Source organism: Aplidium turbinatum, chromosome 18 (assembly GCF_918807975.1).
Source record: "Aplidium turbinatum chromosome 18, kaAplTurb1.1, whole genome shotgun sequence".
Lineage (NCBI taxonomy): Eukaryota > Metazoa > Chordata > Ascidiacea > Aplousobranchia > Polyclinidae > Aplidium > Aplidium turbinatum.
The window spans coordinates 5,601,580-5,622,622 of record NC_137489.1 but is presented as its reverse complement, the minus strand read 5'-3'; the positions used below and the strand labels follow the sequence as shown (position 1 = coordinate 5,622,622).

At 35.5% G+C, this 21,043-nt stretch overlaps 2 protein-coding genes across 3 annotated transcripts; one reads left to right on the top strand and one right to left on the bottom strand.

Annotated features, from left to right (window-relative positions):
* Nucleotides 1–494: 494 nt before the first annotated feature.
* LOC145787487 (uncharacterized) lies at nt 495–4,375 on the bottom strand. The gene is made up of 3 exons (XM_082599237.1): nt 4,186–4,375; nt 3,854–4,021; nt 495–1,736 (listed from the first exon to the last, which is right to left on the bottom strand). Exons 1-3 carry the CDS (start codon nt 4,306–4,308, stop codon nt 1,572–1,574), a joined length of 456 nt encoding a protein of 151 aa, XP_082455363.1. The 5' UTR covers nt 4,309–4,375; the 3' UTR covers nt 495–1,571.
* A 12,367-nt stretch (nt 4,376–16,742) lies between these two features.
* LOC145787747 (uncharacterized) lies at nt 16,743–20,247 on the top strand. Of its 2 annotated transcripts, none has more exons than XM_082599557.1 (4): nt 16,743–16,877; nt 17,498–17,638; nt 18,606–18,644; nt 19,024–20,247. In XM_082599557.1, the coding sequence occupies exons 1-4, from the start codon at nt 16,794–16,796 to the stop codon at nt 19,216–19,218; spliced, it is 459 nt and encodes a 152-aa protein (XP_082455683.1). In that variant the 5' UTR covers nt 16,743–16,793; the 3' UTR covers nt 19,219–20,247. The 2 variants fall into 2 exon arrangements, with proteins under 2 accessions (XP_082455683.1, XP_082455682.1); XM_082599556.1 differs by having other exon boundaries at nt 17,498–17,665.
* Nucleotides 20,248–21,043: the final 796 nt, after the last annotated feature.

The following is a 21,043-nucleotide window of genomic DNA, read 5'->3' as shown; positions in this document are numbered from 1 at the left end:
GCACCATAGCTTAAAATTCCACCATTTCAAACTGATTTCAAGACACCACGCTTTAAAACACCTAGTGTAGCCTAGACTTAACGTTCAGCGCTTTGAACAAGGCAGACACTTAGGGATTGGCTGGTGGGTGTTTCTCCGCTGGTTCTAATGGGCGTGGGCTCGATTTCTTGTCAGACTCGAAGATTTTGTCACCGAAGTCTTTAAAAATATATCAGTTGCTGTTTTCTTTCTACTCAAGCAGCCAACATCAGTTGTTTAAGGATAAACATTACCAGTAGCATATTAACTGGTAATGAAGATCAGGTGCTTTCTTGCTGTACCATAACGTTGCCCGCTCAAGATGTCTTTCTATTGACCACTGTTAGTTTTCCACGTGATGGAGGAGACCAAGCTCCAGCGCATGTAGCCGCAATACAAACCACTAGGAAGATGGCAAATCTGTCTTGAGAAATCAAACGGTTGTGACTTTGCTAAAATCACCAACAACGAACAAATCCACAATCCATTTTTTTTTTCTTTACAATACGCTTTGTATTACGATGTAACCCATAGACGCCGCAATCCAACTTTTAAAAACACGTACGAGAAGTTACTTATCTGTACAATAAAAACGCTAAAACAATCGCTCCTATAATGCCAGATGACACAGACTTTTCGGATGTTCATAGCTAGACCAGACACGAAGTCTTGGGGGGCAATCACCCCCCAAAATATTATCTCGGCTTTTCTCTAAAAATATGTTTTAATACTAGGTCTACTATCACAATTTTATACCATTACAATGTTAAATGACCCTTGCCTTATGTTAAATGTTTAAATCATTGGGAATCACCGTAATAGCATATAATGGGCTTACAATAAGTGCAACGGTGCATTGCATTACATCACTCACAATCACGGATGAAGTTAAATGATATTTAAGGATCAATTTACAAGAATAACAACTGCATAGTTGACACGACGTTTGATCAAAAAATTTCAAAACAAAAAGGTTAATTTCATGTTTTTGAAAAAGTAGAAAGATTTGTTATAAAAACTATATATTTTATTTGCGCGGGATTTGTTAAGTAGTTTTTCTTTTAATTTAAATTAATTAACAAGTCATTTTAAAAGAACTTCCACAACTTTTCTGATAAAGAATGAAGCAAACAGTTTGATATGTAAACCTTAAGAGATTATTGTAACGTTAAAGCAGAGTCGGAGTAGGCTTCATTATTAAGACAACTACTAATAATATATTTGGAACAATCCTATTATTCTTTTTTATTTTTTATAAGTTAATTTTCTTAGGTTAAACCTGACCAAAGCGAACAATTTTAAATACTTGAAAAGTCCTAAACATATTGCTAAGCGATTGCATGAACATCTTTATGTTACAAACATGACACAATAAAAAGACAGCAGTTTTTGTCACAAAAGGTTCTTCACTCCACCTCTTTTAAAAAGTCGATTAGTTTTTGTACAAGCTGTGGTTAATAATACTGTTTGATTACGAAAAGTCTCAAGAGCACTTAGTTTTTATAGTGGATCACGTTTTCTTCCAATTGATGCTGTATGAGATATTCGATAGCCTACAAAGGAAACGGACTAAATATCTTCTGAACATTTCTCTTGAGACAAACCACGTCGACCCTTACTCGGGTCCCATCCTGTGCACGCACGCATGTTTCAATAATCTTCGTAATCTGTTCCCATTTGTCTCCATCTTTATGTTTTTCCCTCATATCCATGGAGTCCTGCATACAGCAAGGTTTTTAATGAAGCGTTATGAAGTTGTATCAGTCCTCATCAGCTGATAGCAGATGCACAATTTTTAATATTTCTTATTTCACACTTTATAACGCGTCAGAGAACCAGACTCATCGTCATTTTTACCTTTTCACAGAAAACGTTTAAAACATAGATAATTTTTGCTTCTAAGAGAACATTAGTTTACAATTTTCAACTACTTTTATCTATTCGTTTGGGTTCATTAGAAAATGCTTGCATGAGCTATACCGTACAACATTTTAAAGCGATCGGAGGCTTCTCTGCTACTGAGCCCAGGCGCGGATTTATGGGGGGGGCCCAGGGGGCCCGGGCCCCCCCCGAAATTTTGTGAGAAATTGTTGAAATTGTATGTTTCCGCATCAAATGGTTTGATATGCTTTTAAACAGCTGATGTTAGTCCCACGGCGGACTTAACTTACCCCGGGGGGGATAGTTTTTTCTTATTATGGTTGAAATTATCCATCGATCAGACTCCGTTATTTTCTTTCATACAACTTCAAATACATTTTAATAGTAACATTTGTTGGAGCTGAAACCAACGCTGAACCAAATGGCGTCAGTTGCAACAATCTGAAACCCCTGAATGGCTCAGTGGCGTAGCCAGGGGGGGGTTGAGGGTTTCAACCCCTCCCCCTTTAGTACGCGTGTGACGTCACGATATTGAGAATGATGCTTTCAGTCTCTTTATGTCTCTAAAACAAAGTTTACTTAACTTTAAATGAAACTGCATTAAATGAGCGAGTTTTGCCAATACCAAACATTCAAATATCTCAGCCAGGAATTAGCAACAAGAAAACATAGAGACTTAGCTTTATTTCCGAAAAATGCCGAAGAAAACATGATCTTATCCTTTTGTTATGCCACCGGACAGCACCATTTTATAAGAATATTCATACCTACATTTTTGTTGAAAATGCTCTCAGAATGCACAAAATTTAAAGTAACTTTTCAAAATTTTCAGGGGGAGGCCCCCCAGACCTCCGCTGCTGGGTGTCGTCTTAGGCGAACACGCAGGCGGGCTTTGCCCGCCCGACGTCATAAAAAAAAACCTTTCAAAATTTCTAGCCACGCCACTGGAATGCCTGTTTTATAGTTTTTAGTCTTCTTTATAATTTCAATCAATTACGTATATGCCTGCAAACATAAAATATATCCAATTGGTCATGGATACTCCATGCAGGGTTTTAAACCAGATTTCAAGTTTACTTTGCATGCTTAGCAATTTTTATTGAAGCAACATTTATTTTTTAAACATTCACAATTGATGAAAATGGCTGTTTTAATGTCTATTTTATATCATATCTAGGCTATATGTCGTAGTATCATTATTGTTCATATGTGCTTTATCTTTTTCTTTCTTTTTAATTGATTTTCAAATTTTCTGGCCCCCCCCGAAAAAAACTCCTAGATCCGCGCCTGACTGAGCCTATTAATAGATAAATCTTTTTATTAATTATTTAGACCTATAACTGCTTACTAAAGGCCAAACATGGAAACATTGATCAAATAAGTCAAAAAAAACTTAACTAATCATAATTTAAGTTTACCTTTCTATGCTGGAAAGATGGCATTCCACCCATTATCGTCTTGTACTATAGGCTATATTAAACCTTAGCCTACATATGTTCAGTAAATAGACAACAACAAACCTTTGAAAAATAGCAATAATAGGCTACTGCTGTAGTAATTTATCACTTGGCAAAAAGATAGGAAGTGTTTGGGAATTATCTGCCCAGATCGATATTTGCTGGCATGCCAAAATCTATTGTAGCCTACTGTATAGCTTTCAGCTACAAAAGCAAGACATAGGCCTAGTTGAATAGGCTAAGTGGCTGTCTGGGAGTGTTTACTACTACTCTAAAACTTTCCACGCACCCGGAAGGGAGAGGCCGTGCATTCCAGGTTGGTAACTATTGGTTTAAATACCATATTCAAAATTATTGTAAAACTTGTCATGATTCTCCAATCTAAACCAAAGATTGAGGTCTCATAATGCAATGGCTCTAAAATCTAGATTGAGCTCCAATTAAAACTAAAACTGGTTAGTGGTTATATATCGACTTCAACTATTTCACTGACTTACTTCGTCAAGTCTGTGCCGGGTACGACACTCCAAGGCATGGCGCTTATATTTGTGGGCTGAGATGGCGAAGTAGACGCACGTTCCTATCAGGGCCAAAATGATAAGGACAATGACAAGGCAGTGCCCCTTGCGTTTGCATCTTGAACCGGATTTCACTTCTGCCAATCCCTGAAAATAAGAAGATTTGAGAATAAGCGAAAAAGCAATTCACATTTACGGCTGCTCCCATTCGTCGATTACAGAGGAGATTCAAATAGCCTGGTTTCAAGCTGCAAATAACCTTTTGAACGAAGCAAAGTAAAGCGCAAATACATTTCTCCTCAAATACATACCTCACATGATGGTGACATCTTTTCAGGGGACCCCGGAAGAGAAAGTGCCACAAAAGAGGGCAACTCGGTGGATTCAGAAAGTTTCTCAGCCTCTTTTCCTTTCATACCAACGTCGACAACCATTTTGACTGATAAGTTTTTAAATGTTAAAGCACTTAGTCACAGTTGATCAATATTTCTAAACTTAGAAATCTTAGAAAAAAAATACGACATTTTATTGTTTTAAATGCTCTCCAAAGTTCAAAACCAATGATTTCGTAACTCTGTTAAATGACAGAGAGGCTTGGAAGACAACTCCTTGACCACCGAAGAAAAACGAATAATTACGAAAACAGCTGATTGAGTTGTGATGTAGACTACAAAAGTTAAGTCGTCATACTCGCTCAGTTAAGAAGTAAGCTAAAGATTTTTTAAATAAGCTTGATTAAAGATCCTGCTTTCGAAGTTTATAGTCAAAACACAGTTGTTTACTGAAAGAGCAAAATTTATTCCATGTTCCTAAAGTAGTACCCGAGTCGTTTTGTAGAGTAGGCTACTGCTTACGGTTAAACATGACAAGACATCCGGCTTTTACCTTTTTTTTAAATGTTTAACGAGATTTAGCCTATTTTATATCTTATACATTATATAGCCTACTTTATGTTTGTTTGTAACAGGTATTTATATTGACATCCGATATAAGTGGCTGAACATCACTGTCAACTTTATCTTGATTCAATTTTTAGTGTCTGCGAAATGCAGAAAGTTTAATGCCTCTTTAAAGTTAATAGGCCTTTCGAATACTAGCAGAACAGTTAGCCAAGCATTTCTTTATAACATCTGAGCTAGACCTCCTACGCTGGACTCAGCTTGTTCGTTTTTTAATGTGGTGAAAACTGGTGTCATCTGTGACAGTTTATGATGCAATAATTTCAAAATAAACTCACAAGGCAGCCTACACTTCCAAGCTAGCTAACTTCGTCCTTTTTACATTGGTTCAGCGTTTGCAGGCGTTCATTTTATATTAAAAGGACGGTTAGCTAGCTGGATTTGACGTCAAATCATAGCTAAGTCATAAATTCTTCCAGGCCTACGCATAATGACGCAGGTTTGCCAGAAATTTAACTGTAGGTTCATGCCAAGTAAAAAAAATTACTGTAAGCCCATCGGCCATCGTCATTCCAAATAATTAGTTAAAGCGCTGTAATTTTGATACAAACATAAGCAGTAGAAGATTAGGTAGTTTTCATATTTTCTTGGCAAGAAGGGCGATTTGTCCCCTGTCCATCATTCCTGACTAACACTAGTGAGCAGAACATAACCTGGTATAGCCTACTCCAGGTCTACTCAACCAGCGGACCGCGGTCCGAATCCGGACCTTCTGGGTGTTGATGGTGGACCTCGGGCTTGTCGAAGAATAGCCTCATTGCCACGTTTCAGGGCCTTTTTAAACATATTTCTACTGGAAAACAAAATTTTCTGTGATTATCTTAGTAGCTAAGCCATCAAGACCCCTGAACACTTTGTCACAAATTCAAGTCGAGATACATTTTACCTAAAACAAATGGTTCGGTACTGCCACTGATAGTTTAACTTTCGTGGTTGCGTATGAAATAATTTATTTACCGGACCGCTAAAAACATTCAACTTGTAAAACCGGACCTTTGTTAACATTAATTGAGTCACCCTGGCCTACTCAATGCATTAGTATTACGAGTTTTGATGCAATGCTTCGCATATCTTGCAACTTCTCACAAGTGTTTCTAATAAAATGGAACTCTTTTTTCACGAATATCAACGCAATTGGACCTTTAACGAAATAAACTTTACATAGTGTAACAACAAGATTTACCTAAGCTGAAAAAACTTTACTAAGTTTTTCTTGTTCGAACGCATAACTTAGGAACGCGGGATTTCTAACAATTTTCAATTGAATGTTACAACAGACTACAGAAAAACGTTAAACTTATAGATTACAACGAAAACATGTTTGAAACATTGACTGATTTTTTTCAACTGATCTCATGTAAAACCATCTCCCAGATTACGGTCTGGTGCAATCGACTACGTCATAGCCTGTTGCAGGAAGATTGACAACGTAAGTCTAAATTTGTAATTTGCTGACTCATTCAGAGGTGATTGACGTCACGCATTCAGACTACCTGCATTCATTCTTCACAAGTGACTTTTGAAAGTTCAAAAATTATCTGTCAAATCAAAACTGCCTTTAAACCTGAGTTGTACGAAACTGAAAAATCAAACTAAGGAAAAAATGAGAAATCAAACTCAATTTCATGATTCATAGTTGAAGCGTTGAGTTTAAGACGATAATCGTTAAACCGTTCTTCGTATAGTAGTTAGCCTAAATCTGTGCGCATGATTCACAGCAGTCAATTAATCAAGCACATGCAGCAACAAATGAAATCTGAAATCTACAATTGTCATGAAGCTTTTCACAATGTTAAGAAGCAAACTGGGGTCTTTGTTTCAGCTAAACAAAAAAACTAACCATAAATTCAAAATTCTAAACCTCTTGTAGTTTTGCCAGTTTATAAAACAGAGCATTTTTATGTTGATTCAACGTTAAAAAACTTTAAACGTACTTCAGTTTGGTTTTCTTAATTCATACCTTTTTATAGCCTACTTTGCCACAAAAAAACTTTTTACCTGTTAAGCCTTAACAGTTAAGGCAAAACTTGTTTGAATGGAAATATGTTACATCGCAAAATGCTTTTCTTTCAATTTAATGAATTTTTGCTCAGGAAAAATTTCATTTTTTTTTTCCGCTTTTCCAGCAAAGGACTAAAAAACAGTTGAAGCGTAAAGTACGGCAGTACGCGCTCCGCAACAGTGGTCAATCAAACATAAACCTATATTATCTTTTATTCAAATCTTCTCAGGTGTGTCTTCTCTTAGTGGAAAAATTGCAGGCTTCGGAAGCTAAATTTCGTGACTTATTTAAAATTATCTCAAGCGTTTTTTTTTATCTTTTAAACGGAACCATTTGTATGCGTTTCAAATATTTTTAAAAATTGTGCTGCATCCGCCACATTTTCCTAGTTTTTTTTCGTACAAAAAAATCATCAAAACATAGATGACGTAGTTTAATTAAATTTCCGACACCAATCTGTAAGCAAAAACATCTAATTTTATGAGACCGTGAAATGAAATTTTCTTGACCGAGGAAAAGGTTTTATCGTCAAGTCATGTGCTAAAGACAAACTATAGGTTCTATCACAGTGATGGAAAGACTTGATTCTGACTTTGAGGCACTTATCATCTGACCTTATTTAAAAAAAAAAATACAAGTACGACTCTAAAACGCAACTAACTTCTCTGACCTTTTCCCAACATTGCAGCTAATGCAGCATAAAGTTTAACAATATCCTGAAATTAAAACAATAAGGATTTGTTGATGTATTGAATTTTACAATCCGACTGACAGTGCTTCATAACTTAAGCAGTAATTGATAAAACTACATTTAAGCAACAGCTGGCAACTACTCTACATCTTACCACTGTTCAACGTTGCTCAAAATGTACTGAAAAACATTCATGAAGCAAAAGAAGTCTCTTGAACTGACAGAAAGTGCGTAATAGTCCCGTCACAATTACTTAGCATCTGGTCAAACTCCAGATCCTGTGGCGTCATCATAGTGCGAAATCTGAAAATATTCGCTCAGAAAAGATTCTAAAATGGGGGAATTCCGATTTTTTAAAAACAATCCCGACAAAAAAGATTAACAGTTCTACAGCCAAAGAAGTGACCCAGGGCAAACGGTTGGCCACAAAAGCACAGCAGAAAGAAATTAAAACACTATAGGCATAGTGTACAATATATGTATGGTAAGTTATTTTGTACGGTAATGAATATATTTCAACCGAATCAATTCTATTCCAATTAGCTAAAATTTAATTTCACGGTTTTTTAGCTAAATACAAATCAATTTAATTACATTACAAAACATACAACAGAATCGTTTGCTTTAAGGCCTCAGCATTGTTAGGGCATGACAACTGTCAAAATACGCATCTTTCTTTTTACTATTTGTTAACACAAGATACAGTAAATTTTGTCTGTTGTATGGCATAGGTTTTAAGAGCATATCCCATTGGATATCTTGGTTTTATCCAGTCCAGTTACAGTTACACGAAGTGGCAAAATTTTAAATATACGAACAACCCAATAAACATTTTAATCAAGAAAAGGTGGTGAATTCCAAGGCTACAGAATGTCGTGGTTACATAAAATCTTCAAAACTTTGTTTGCTATGACAACGCTCCATCACAACAATGTTCTAAAAAGGTAACTTGTAAAGAAACACAAGTTACAGGTCACCAGGTTTGACACGCATGAATGAGCCACCAAAAGCAGTCATTTCATACATCCTTTCAACGTCGCTAGAGAAAAAAATGATGTAAAAATGGCAACGCATGCTGGTTGAAAGATTTAATTTTATTTGTCTCCCATCCAGCATCTGTGAGGTTTGGATGTTTGACAGTGAACATTGTGACGTAAAATGACCTAAAACGCAGGTTTAATCGCTTCAGTAGTTATTGTGCAGCAGAGGATGCAAACAAGGATCTAAAAAATTTGATGCAATGAACGTTAAATACCTTCAGACCTTTAGCCTATAAATTTTTTCATTTTTGCGATCCTTTTAAAAAGAAGTAAAATCCTAGCAGAGTTTAAACATCTATTCATTAAGAAAATAAGCAAATTGGTAGCCTTAATTTTGTTTCGCTCTGTAATTGGACCGTCATCAGTTGGTCTTATGACAGTTGTCATGACTTTTTTGCACAGTCACGCCTGCTTGATGTTAATTTTGGTTATCTTAATGCTTTGAGAATGTTTGAAATCTGATTGACAAAAAAATGTTTAAAATGAATCCGAAGAAAACGTGCCGCAATATTCACCGAAGTTAACCAAGATGAATTAATTACAAATAATTGGACAATCATACTGAGTACCGTACCAAAAGAAAGATAAATAAAAGAGCGGTACATATTATTGTTTATTTCAATGTTTTGATGAAAGATCCATTAAAACTAAAAATGGTCAACACATTTCTTTGTTGTTTTTGTTAAATTAACGCAAGACTTCGTACGCTGGTGATACACCAAGTAAATTCCTTACCATGGCCCTTATTGACATTGATTAGCAAAATGGTTGTGAAAAGTTGAAGTAAGTGATAGTTTACTGTATCTCTATGTATTTCAACTGTTGTTATGTACTGCAGCGACAAACCTACAAAGCATTAGCCCACTAAAGTAATATTTTAGTAACTACCAACTTATGCGGTGTACCTCCAAACGTTTTTAAATTCAATTAAAACCTGCTCTGCAATGACGAAAGTAAGATCTATTTAATAAAAACAAAATGACTGGGCTGTTTTGAGACAAGCTCTGTCACGTGGAGTCGCTAATAAGTTAGAGCTACTTGTTGAAGTTGTATAACACTGGTGACACTTATTTATTTTTGACCACATTAAATTGTTAACATCTGATTTTTGTACATTAACATGATTTTGATCAATTAACATTTCGTTACATCACATCAACACAAGTTACATAACGTTGATGGCATTTCATGTTTCGTAACAATACAAGCTTTTCGTGGTGGTCAATGCTTATTTTTGCATCAGCGTGTGCTATGGACTTCAAGCACGAAATCTTCACCCTCCTCAAGCAACAAATTTCATGATGGTTGTTTTGGTTATGTATTATGGCTTGAACTAAGTAGGCTATACAAAACAAAAACACGTTTAATTACACTGAAACTTCTGTGTTTTTAGACTATTTCTAGACGTTTACAGATACATATTTTAAATCAGTTAGCGACCCATTAAATTCTGAAATACATGCTAAATATATAAGGTCGTTATTTCGTTAAATAAAAACTTTAAAATCTCTAGCATAGCCTACTTTTACCTGTGGTAGGCCTGCTTGCGAACAGAAACATTTTTGGAACAATTAATGCACTTGAAAGCTTATGCTTTCAAGCAGGCAGTGTTTTGGCCATGATCATTGTTACTGATATTCTGGTTTGATTGCCTCAGCAGTCAGCAACCCCAACTCTGGATAGTTTAAGTTTCGGGCACAGTCTATCAAAGGCTACAAGAGGAAGTAAACAAAAAGTTTTTTGGAAGGCAACAGTAGTAGTCATTTCATCTTTAAGCTATCGATAGCATTCGTTCTCACGATTTTCGTATGATATGCATTGAATCAACACAATGCAGAATAACAACCTATCTACCTTCCTTGCTACGTTATAGGCCTAACGTTTTAAGCTTTTACAGTAAGTTAATAGTTGCAAAAACTACTAGGGCTACTACAAGATAACTAACTAGACTACTTTTTTGTCACGAAAAATACTTTGCAAGATTGTTTTTTTAAAGCATCTTTTATAAACTTTATATAAACTTTAAAACAAGTGTCAATGCTTTGCGATAGATTTATTTAATTCTGAATACTGGACATTGTGTAACCTGCCAATGGCAGCATTTGATTGGTTGAATATAGCAACAAAAGGCGTATATGTAGGCGTGTTCAGGACGCAACTGAAATCTTGTGACAACTACGCAGATGTAATTTGCTCCACCTTTAAATATTCTATTTGAATAAACAATAAACAAACAAACTCTACACGGAACTTATATAAATGTGACACATTCAAAACACGTACACAGCAGTTCTGACGTGCAACTTACACACCAATTTCTGCTAGTGTTTTTGTTAGTACTGAACAGCATGGTACATTACTCTATTAAACTTAAAATCAATGTAATGTAATTATTAGTACAACAGTAGCACTGTTATGACTCAGCCATAATATCATTGTTGGTGAAGCAGATTGCTTAAATTGTAAGTAGGCTAAGTTTGTTTAAAAAGACAAGTTAAAATTTTTAATATTGATCAACATTTTACAATATGCTAAACATAACAACTTACAAGCTGAAAAGCTTCCTCATTTAATTCATTACCAACTCAAACAGGTTGACTTTCTCAGTCCACAGTGTTACTCCGAGGCAGTGTAACTAAAGGTCTGTGTACCGATAAGGGATCAAGCATTGTAAATATTAGATCGTTGTTCTCACAAACGATTCAATCCCCAATTTTCTGATTAGAGTTTGAAAGGTCCAGTTTTAGCATATAACTATGGCAGAGGCGTTCGCCGCCCCTCCCCATCTCTACCTCCGTTAGGGTCTACATCGTTAGACCTCGATGCGCTACTCTTTGCTGACTGCTTTAAGTTATCAGCAGGAAATTTAGAAAGTTCCTTCATTCTACGTTTGGCATCTTTACAGTATAGCCGATGAAAAAATTTTCAACAATGAGTTTCCAACAGTTGAGAAATATGACATACCGGTACTTCGATTATGTATTGTTATTTTTTTGGGCAATTAAAAACTAATGACGTGATTGTTCTTCGATTGCAATATTGCCCTTTTTACTTTGGCTTATATTGTCAGATTTTTTTACTGTGCGGCGAAACTTAATTTTTTGAAAGTCATTTAGAATGTGTTTTCTCGCCTTAGCTCTATTGCAGCGGTTCTTAACCTTTTGCCTTGTCGGCACTGCCTTGAAATTACCAACCAGTTCTCGCACCCCCTCCTGGGATTGGCTGAAAAGTAATAGTCGCCTACAGTTCGCAATTTTTGTTAAAACCTGGTAAAACAACTTTGCTTCTCTCGTCATATTATAACAAACCTTGATAATTCAGCATCCCCGCACCGCCCAGGCACAGGTCTCGCACCACCACTTAGTGGTGCGTGCAGCCGTGCACCCCTGGTTAAAAACCCCTGCTCTATTGGTTCAAATTTTACGTTTCTGCAAACACGTTTGATCTATTCTAAAAGTAGCTTATATGTTTTCCAAGTGTTATGTTGCCAATGCCATTTTCTTATTATGTTTTAAGTATAAGCATGAAGACTTTCGGTAAACCGCTTGCCAAGTGAGCATGAAAGTACAAAGCAGTTTTTGTAAATATGAAATTGCTGAAGTATGAGGATGCTAATGAAATGCATAGTCAGAATACAACCGACTAAAATATCACGTTCTTTACCATGCATGGAATGATGCAATAACTTCATAGTACAGTAGGACTATTAAGATCGCTTCGAAGTTCACGGCTGACCATTTGACACGACACTTGGACTTGGTAGTAGTCTATGTCCATACCAATTGCTATCAAGATTCTTTTTGTGGACTAGGGGAAGGTCAGGTTAGTTGGGCCACTTTTTGTGCATTTTTGCAATTTTTTTTATATGAGTTGCTTTTATTTCTTCATTCACAGTGCTCTACCTTCTGGGTATATTAAACAATATTTGTATACAAGCCTTATCGAACGACGACAACCGGGTCCACAGGTGTTTAAAATCTAGTACTCAAATGGCTCAACTAACACCACGGTAAGGGTTAGTTGAGCCAATGTTAAAACTACAGCAAAACTTCATAGCACACTATGCCAATTTTTATTCAGAACGTAGCTTGTTTGGTAAGCTACCAAACAAATTAAATGAAACTGTCTCAGTAACCAAGTATAAAAAAATATTATTGGACATAGCTCTATTTTCAAAATCTACTTTCCAAGGTTAAAACACAACTTTTTAACTTCAGCACCACATTTAATATCAATCGTCAACTCAAACCAGATGAGAGACCACGCTATGAGAAACTTTAAGATCACGTGATGATAAAATGTGGTTACCTCACTACATTTGAGAATTAAAAGGGGTGGATCAACTAACCCAGTGGCTCAACTAACCCGACCTTCCCCTACTATTCATCTTTTCTTAAAGTTTCAGTTTGACTTAAAAATTAATTATTGGACTAAAACTGTACAAATACGTTATTCAGCATTGTTTAAAGATCAGATGTTTAATTTTATCACAATGGCGTGACTTTGCTTTAGGAAGAAATTACTAAAAACAGATGTTATGGCTGCAATGGGCACCAGAACAGATTGGTCAGGAATAGCGAAAACATGAAACAATGCCAGTAAATTATATTTAGAAGCTGTTGAGATGTTTTAGTTTTGCGATCGGCTGCTCAGTTGTTGGAATGCTGAGTCTAGCAGACACACATTAAAAACTAGCTCAAGAAAAGTTTTTAAAAGTAAGTTATTCTTAAAAATTGTATGCTGCATGAGTTTTTCATGATGAGACAACAAAATAATCAAACCAGTTTCAACCAGTCATTTGACACCAACTTGAAGGGAAGGAGGAACCATTTTCTAGATGTTGAATCTACTAATCCTTTATTAAAGTTTAGAGATGAAAAAATAGATCAAACTTTAGGTTTTTGGGCAAAAAAGTGAACCTCAGTGTTCATCTAGCATGAAGTTACGTGTATGGTTAAGATACAGTAGTGAGTTGTCAATCGGTGTTGATCAGATGTCCTTTAAGCACTCACACCGCTGCGCCACCAAACATATTTAAAGGTTGACTTCAATGTCGGATGTAAGCAGGCATTTGGTCAATTGTCACAAAAATTTGAGAAAAAATTAAATTTTGTGTGCAAAACAACAGAATCCTGAAGATTTCGTGTAACACGCTCCAGGTCCCCATAGAAAAGCTTAAACCTGATAGAGTGGATCTTTATCTTGTTTAATGTTTGTATATTTGGAAAGAAAATTGTGGTACTCTCTTCTGACTGGCTTCAGCTCCAGGAATTACCAGAAGCATTGTATCTTATTTTGGAAGTATGGCAGATGTTCTGAAACCTGACGAGGTAGCATTTTGCTAAAAAATGTAAAAAAAATAGTCTTCTCGAAGAAGGTAACACACCTGCTGCATTATGTTTATTTCATAACAATTTGCCAAGCATAATAAAGAATTAGAAAAGTTTGAAATGCCAAAACGCCAAAGTCTTGGTGTGCTTTGGGACAAAAGAAGATTGTAAATAAATGATAGGCAATTAATTATTACAGTTGGACAAGTTCATGTTTGTTTGTAATCAGTGGCGCAGCCAGGAATTTTTGAAAGGTTTGTTTTTGATGGGCGGCGGGCGTACCCAGCGGCGGGGGGTCTGGGGGGCCACCCCCAAAAATTTTTGAAAAATTACTTTAAGTTTGGTTCATTCTGAAAGAATTTTCAACAAAAATGTGGGTATAAATATTCCTGTAAAATGGTGCTGTCCGGTGGCATAGCAAAAGGGTAAGATCATGTTTTTTTTTCGGCATTTTTCGGAAATAAAGCTAAGTCTCTATGTTTTCTTGTTGCTAATTTCTGGCTGACATATTTGAATGTTTGGTTTTGGAAAAACTCGCTTTTTTGTTGCAGTTTCGTTTAAAATTAAGCAAACTTTGTTTTAGAGAAATAAAGAGACTGAAAGCATCATTCTCAATATCGTGACGTCACACGCTTGCCAAAGGGGGGTTGAAACTCCCAACCCAGGCCCGGTGCTAGGAACCGCGGGGCCCAATTAGAAATGTGATGACGGGGCCCCTACTCTTCATAGCAAAATTTATGGGTGTTTATATATCATAAAATACATACCAGTACATACAAACTACAAAGATAGACATTTATTACTTGCTATAAAACAAATTAAAGGTAATGTGGATGTTTATTTACGATATGTTGTTTTACTTTTAATAGCAAAAAAGGAAAATTAGGCAATTAACCTTTAGTTTTTCAGAAAAAAACTTTTCTTGCCTTTTTATTAGCAAAGTCATTCAAAATAACTTCAAAGTCAATGGCTTTAGCAATCTCGCATTCTATAGAAAGCATTGACAAACTGTTAAGTCTTTCTTGCGCGATTGTAGATCTCAAGTACGTTTTAATTAGTTTCAACTTTGAAATTATTTCAATTTTTATTTTACGTTTCAGTAGTATTTTAAACCTCGTAATACAGAAAGACCCCCGCTAGCGCGGGGCCCCTTCAAGGTGCGGGGCCCAATTTGATCTAATCGGTCAAATCGGCCTAAAACCGGCCCTGTGACCCAACCCCCAACCCACCCCCCCTTGGCTACGCCACTGGTTGTAATTGACGGAGAAGAATCCTCTATCTTTGTTCAGCTTACAAATTCCGTCAAAAATGAGGAAGGCTAGTTGCCTCAAATGTGACCAGTTTATGTTTAGCCTAATGCAAATAAACCGTTAATTACGTCAGAGGTTCTTTGCATTGTCATGGTAAATTGGATAATTATTGTTTACGGCTGATACTTTTTGATATAAGATCAAGTTTTTTGTTTGTTTTTCTTCGAAAAAGCTGTCACAAGAAGTGACGTCACGGCTAGGGAATGATGAAAGTTAGCTCGTTATGAGAGGCCGAATTTAATGTTTTGGTTTGATATATTTAGCTTCCTGTTTCTGTGAAGGAGCAGCAATATAGCAATGATAGGTTATTAAAATTTAAAGTTATTTTGAAAAAACAAGCGTTCAGATTAGACAAAGTAGGGCTGCATAGACAATTTTATGAGTAGTCAGATTACACACCAAGCAGAAGAATCAATTCAGTTTCTAAGAAATTTTTATTGCTAATTGAATAATAGATATTTTAATTATTATGTCAAAATGTTTGAATTTTTTAAAAGGCTACATAATTCTCTAAACTGCTGGTTAGCATCCGACATGTTTTTCAATAGCAATCCTTGAGACTGTCTCCAGGTCAGTTATGAGCTCTACTTTATATTGCAATTCCATACTTTGCTGAAGTGTAAACAAATAGACTACATCTATTAAAAACTGATGTACCTTTCACACGCAATTAACAATCTATTTGGAAAGAAGTAAAAACAAGGAGATCAGCAAACTCTCTAGCACCTCCAAAAGAATACTCTGTTCTTACAATATTTAGACAGACTTTGCATCAAGGTCGCCGATCATTATTTGTTTTGTCGTATCCAGGTTTACACCTGGAGGTAGAAGATTTAGATAAAGTGAACGGGAAGGAGAGGAAGCTAATCTTCGTGTCCACCTTTAGGCATGCCTTTTGCCAAGGACACTTTGCCAAAGCTTATTATTATTTTCAATAGACAAAACTTAATTTTGTCGAGGAAGCTGTCATGGCCGATGTTTTCCACAAACTGAGTTTATAAGTTGAGTTTGTGAGTCTTTCCAGATTTTTCATCAAAACGAGGTGCTTTGATGCAGTGTTTTTATTTTTTTAAAGTCTAATATGAGCAAGGGCAGGATTAGGCTATTGTAAACAAGGACTGACGACGGAACAAAAAGAAAATTTTTTTTTATAAATGATTGGTTCCAAATTTGTAATTTGTACTTATAAAATAAAGTAGACGAGTCTTAATTTGCAAATGGGTTATTATACGCGATATTTTTTCACTACAGTAAACTATACCGCACGTTAAAGCAGCCTTTATTTATGGTTAAAAAAAGTCTAAGATTGATATTAAGCTTCATCAGAAAAAGATTTTCACTCTAAAATTAGATATGAACAGAATCAATCAATCAGTGGAGTTTGTGGAATCCTATGATATTGAAGTCTATCAATTAATTGCTAAAGTTTAGGAAAAATCAAAACTTTTAAAGTAATCCGCTTTGGAATAACCTATAAACGATTCATGGTATCTTCAACTTTGGCTTTAGTGTCATTTCAATAAATTTATATTTTGAAGGAAATTGCGTTTTTATAACTTATAAGTAGCCGAAGAGTTAATTGAAATAATGGTTATTGAAGTCGCCAAATCAGTAAAGGATCCAGAGAAAGAAGAAGAGGAATTTGAGCTTCCACCTCAATTGACCATTCAGGTTCGTACATAATTTAGCCTACTCTTTTTAAATGTTTAAACAAATTTCTAAAATATATATTCTGACAGCTCAATGATGATAAGCTACCTGGTATTTCAGCTTAAATAATGAAGACAAGATCAAGAATTAACTCTCAGCTTGAGAATTGTAGGAGCAAAAACTGTTAAACATCGAAAGCTTATCTTAAATGAGTAGGCCCTTATCAATGTTTCGAAGTTGATCTTGCAGAATAACTGTCATCATTAAATTTTCTAGACAGCGTTTTTTTATAATATAAATATATTCAGCAAATAATCAATATTTTTTGCATTTTTTTGAAGCTCTTTCTTCAATAAAAACTTAAAGTGAAAATGACTTGAAAATAATAATAAAAATTATTTCAAAACCAAGTGTTGAAAATAGCCTGCTTGCTGTCCTACTAAATGCAGCATTCCGGAAATTTGTCGTAGTAAAAAATTACAACTCATGTCAATTCTTCAAGTAGACAGTGGTAAGCGGCTATAGGCCGACAACCCCCTTGAAACGATAGTGCATGTTCATTGTTCAATTGCTGATGGTAGTTGGATTCACAGTTATTACGAAGTCATGGATACGATTAAAATGTTTTTTTTAAATCTTAGGAATCAGACGATCCCCCGCGAAAAAGGAAGCAGAAGAAAACGTGTATAGTTTTGCTTTTCTTGTTGATTGTCGGGCTTGTGGCCTTGTGTCTCTTCTTTGGCTTCAAAGGCTATGAGTACAAGAAGCAATACATGTCTTTGGTGAGAAAAAGCCCTCTTCTTCTAAGCGTGAGTAACTTAAACTTTTTAGTATGTGGACTATGTTGCAGCATACATGAATGATTTTGACTTGATAGGCCCAATATTAAAATAATCTTGGTAGTTTGTATCGTACTGAAAGCGTATGTTTGATAAATTGTAATATTTGATAAAAATCTGCATATTTATAAAAGTGATCAAAATTTTTCTTGAAAGTTTATTTGAATAAATTCTATAAAATTCGTTAGGTCTCGTTTATTTGCATCAGGCAAATCCATAAAAATTAATACGTAACTCTGTAAAGAAAGATATCACTGCATCAAACAACTGAAGTCCACGTGGGCGCCTATACTAATAGTGAGCTCAATGAATTGCAATGACAATGTTTACACTTTGCAGCACCAAGCAGAGAGATTGGTTCACTAATGTACGGTATCATGGTTTCAATCGGTTTGGTTGGTTTTAAATTTTTTTTCTCGGACTGAGAAAGCCATGATAGGTTATTCTCAGCAGTTTTGACACGTTGAACCACTGAAGCAGGCCCTGTTACCGAGAAAACTTTAAACTATCGATTTCAACGGTTGTGGCCCACGTCAGTGGTTTAACACAGCTCCGAGTATACAAAATCATCAAAATCAAGGGGCTTTCTTAGTCCACCGTTTCTTCAGTCAACGCTCAAATGAACCTGTAGGTTGCTGAAACAAAAGTAGCTTATGCTGGTCGTGGGAAGCTTATGTAAAGCATTGAAACGTTTACTCTACAATCTAAACATTGGGTGCAAAAGTGAAATAACGAAGTCAATGGGCTGAAGCAGGCTACAAACAGCTTCTTTGCCAGGTGCAATGTTTTTAGACACACTGTGTCTTAATTTTTATTAGTTTGCTAAATTCGAACGATGTTTGACGTTATTGTTTTGCGAAAGCAAAAAAGAAGTTTGAAATTCTTTTTAACTGAAAGTTTTTCGTTACAGAAAATGCATCACTACCAAAAATACAAAAGCTTCAAAATGGTGAGAACGAATACTGCGTTTCTAAGTAGCGTAACGAATCTTTTATAGATTCACATTCTATTTGTTTAAGCTTTCTGCTATATTCTACGAAGAAACAGATACACATTTACTTTTGCAGCTACAAGCTTAAAAAATATTTTCTTTGTCACGATTTCATGACTCCATACAAAATCAACTCAAATATTTACTCTTGTCTCCCAGTAAATTTTATATAATTTTTTTAGAAAATAACTGAAAAATAAACTGGTTGCTTCTATTCAACATGGAGAAACTAGATTGTCCATCTAAAATTAATGCGTAGGTCTACAATAAAAACTGTACAAAAAGCTGAGCTAAAAAAGTCTTCGAAGAAATTGATTTATTTCTGTTTGAACCACAGGATCTCGTCACGGATCCCCAATGGAAACAACTTGCAAATACCATCGCCACTGACTGCGTGCATGGCTTAGAAGAGTTTGAACTCGATATAGAACGAAACGGACACGAGGAAATCAAAGGCGAGTCACTTTACACGCTCGATTCAGAGTGCTTGAAAAAGAAGATAAAGATGCTAAATTCCGCCAGGCGTGGTTAAACACATTTATTTGTCCTTGATCTTTCTCTTGTTTATGCAAAATGAAGAATTTTAACAGTAACTTTGTCGTAATCTCACCCACGGTCTAAAAGTTTGCTCCCTACTCATGAAAATTGCAAATTAACTTTGTGTATAAGGTTTGACTGAGATGAAAAATTGTACATAGACATTGTAATTGTACATCTGTTTTAATTCCAAGTTTATACGTGGACGGTTAAACAGGCTGTGTCATTTTAAACTTTTTTAAATTAAATGTCCTTGTGGCCTAGAAAGAAAAGTGATTGTGCAAAAGAACGTATGTAGACTCTTTTGGTTTCAGAATGCTTGAAATTCCTGTGTGTCAAAAAATGTGCTGACATTTTTTTTTTTTAAATTAACTTTTTTGATGAAAAATTTTGGTTTGGATATGTTATACCTAGCCTTTTGATTGTCCTTGTGAAAATAAGTTTATAGACTCATGGCTACCAGGCCATGATAAACTCAAAAAAATAGAGTAATATGACTGTCGAAAGAAAGTTATTGAAATTCTCTGACTGAGAACCATCAAGAAATATTTTCTTTTCATTTATGCTTGCACTTAAGTGTTGTTCGTGTAGCCTAATTGAAATTTTTTGTGAATAGTCTGTGTAGCCACTTGCCAAATAATCCTAAGAACTTATACATTCCTAACCGCCAATGTTCATGCATAGGCCTATTGTAGCCAACTGCACCTATACTTCGTTACATCTAACTCTTTATCGAAATAACAATTATAAGTTACCATAAACAGCTTCAATCAATGTTTTTCCAGACAGAAAATCAGTCATTTTTGACATTGGGTGTGACGTTTTACATTTTTCACAACGTGTGCAGACGTTCAATCAATGTGAAAAGTAACTGATTTGCTTTCTCGTTTAGGACACCTTGTAAAAAAATTTGCTTGCGGAATGAAAATTTGTACATTATTTCATCGCAGCGCTGTGATGTGCGTTTGATGATTGGCAACTGATAGATTGACGTATTTCAATACAAATATAACCAGGAAAAAGCTTTCCTATAAAAATTGATCTTTTTTGTTCAATCTTACTCGGACAGAAGTTGCAGCTTTTGACCTACAAACCAATGGTTTCCAACCTGGGTCTGCGGATCGTTTGGAAACCGAGAAAACTTCCAAGAGGGTTCATGAATGCATTGACTGTAAGACAAAGTATCGAAATTTTAAACACAAAATTAATGTATTTAACAGTAATTTTGAAACACTTTCACTCAGGCTAGCTCTAAACGGCTTTAGGGTGAGAAGCTTCAGTTATTCATACCTAAATTCACTTGTCCAGACCAAATGTAAGATAAAAAAAGAACTTAAAAAATATTGATATGATACTGCTTTATATACTTAAAAGTAATATTGGTTTAAATTACCGTTTCTTTTACTTTATAAAAAACATCAACTTAGCAAAGCCCTAGCTTAGATAGACCCTCAAGCAAAAAAAAACAATTGTCTGAAATTGATTTTAAATTGTGAAAATCTGCGATTGGAACATTAGTTATAAGCATATAGCCAAATCATCTATCAGCATAATCGGCTGCATAGCTAAGTGGTGAGAGTTGTGGCTCGGCACTCGTCGAGGTGATGGTTCGACACCGCTCAAAAGTATGCGGCTGTGTCTTTAGCAAGACACTAAGGCATGCCTGAAGGTGGACAAAAAAATTAAAACGTAACTCCGGATAAGACAAAAAATGTATGAGCATATAGGATCAACAAACCTGTTTGTGACATGCAAAAGAAGAAACACAGCTTACGTGAGCTTTCTACATTCTGTGACTCGTTACCTCACGATCTATTTTT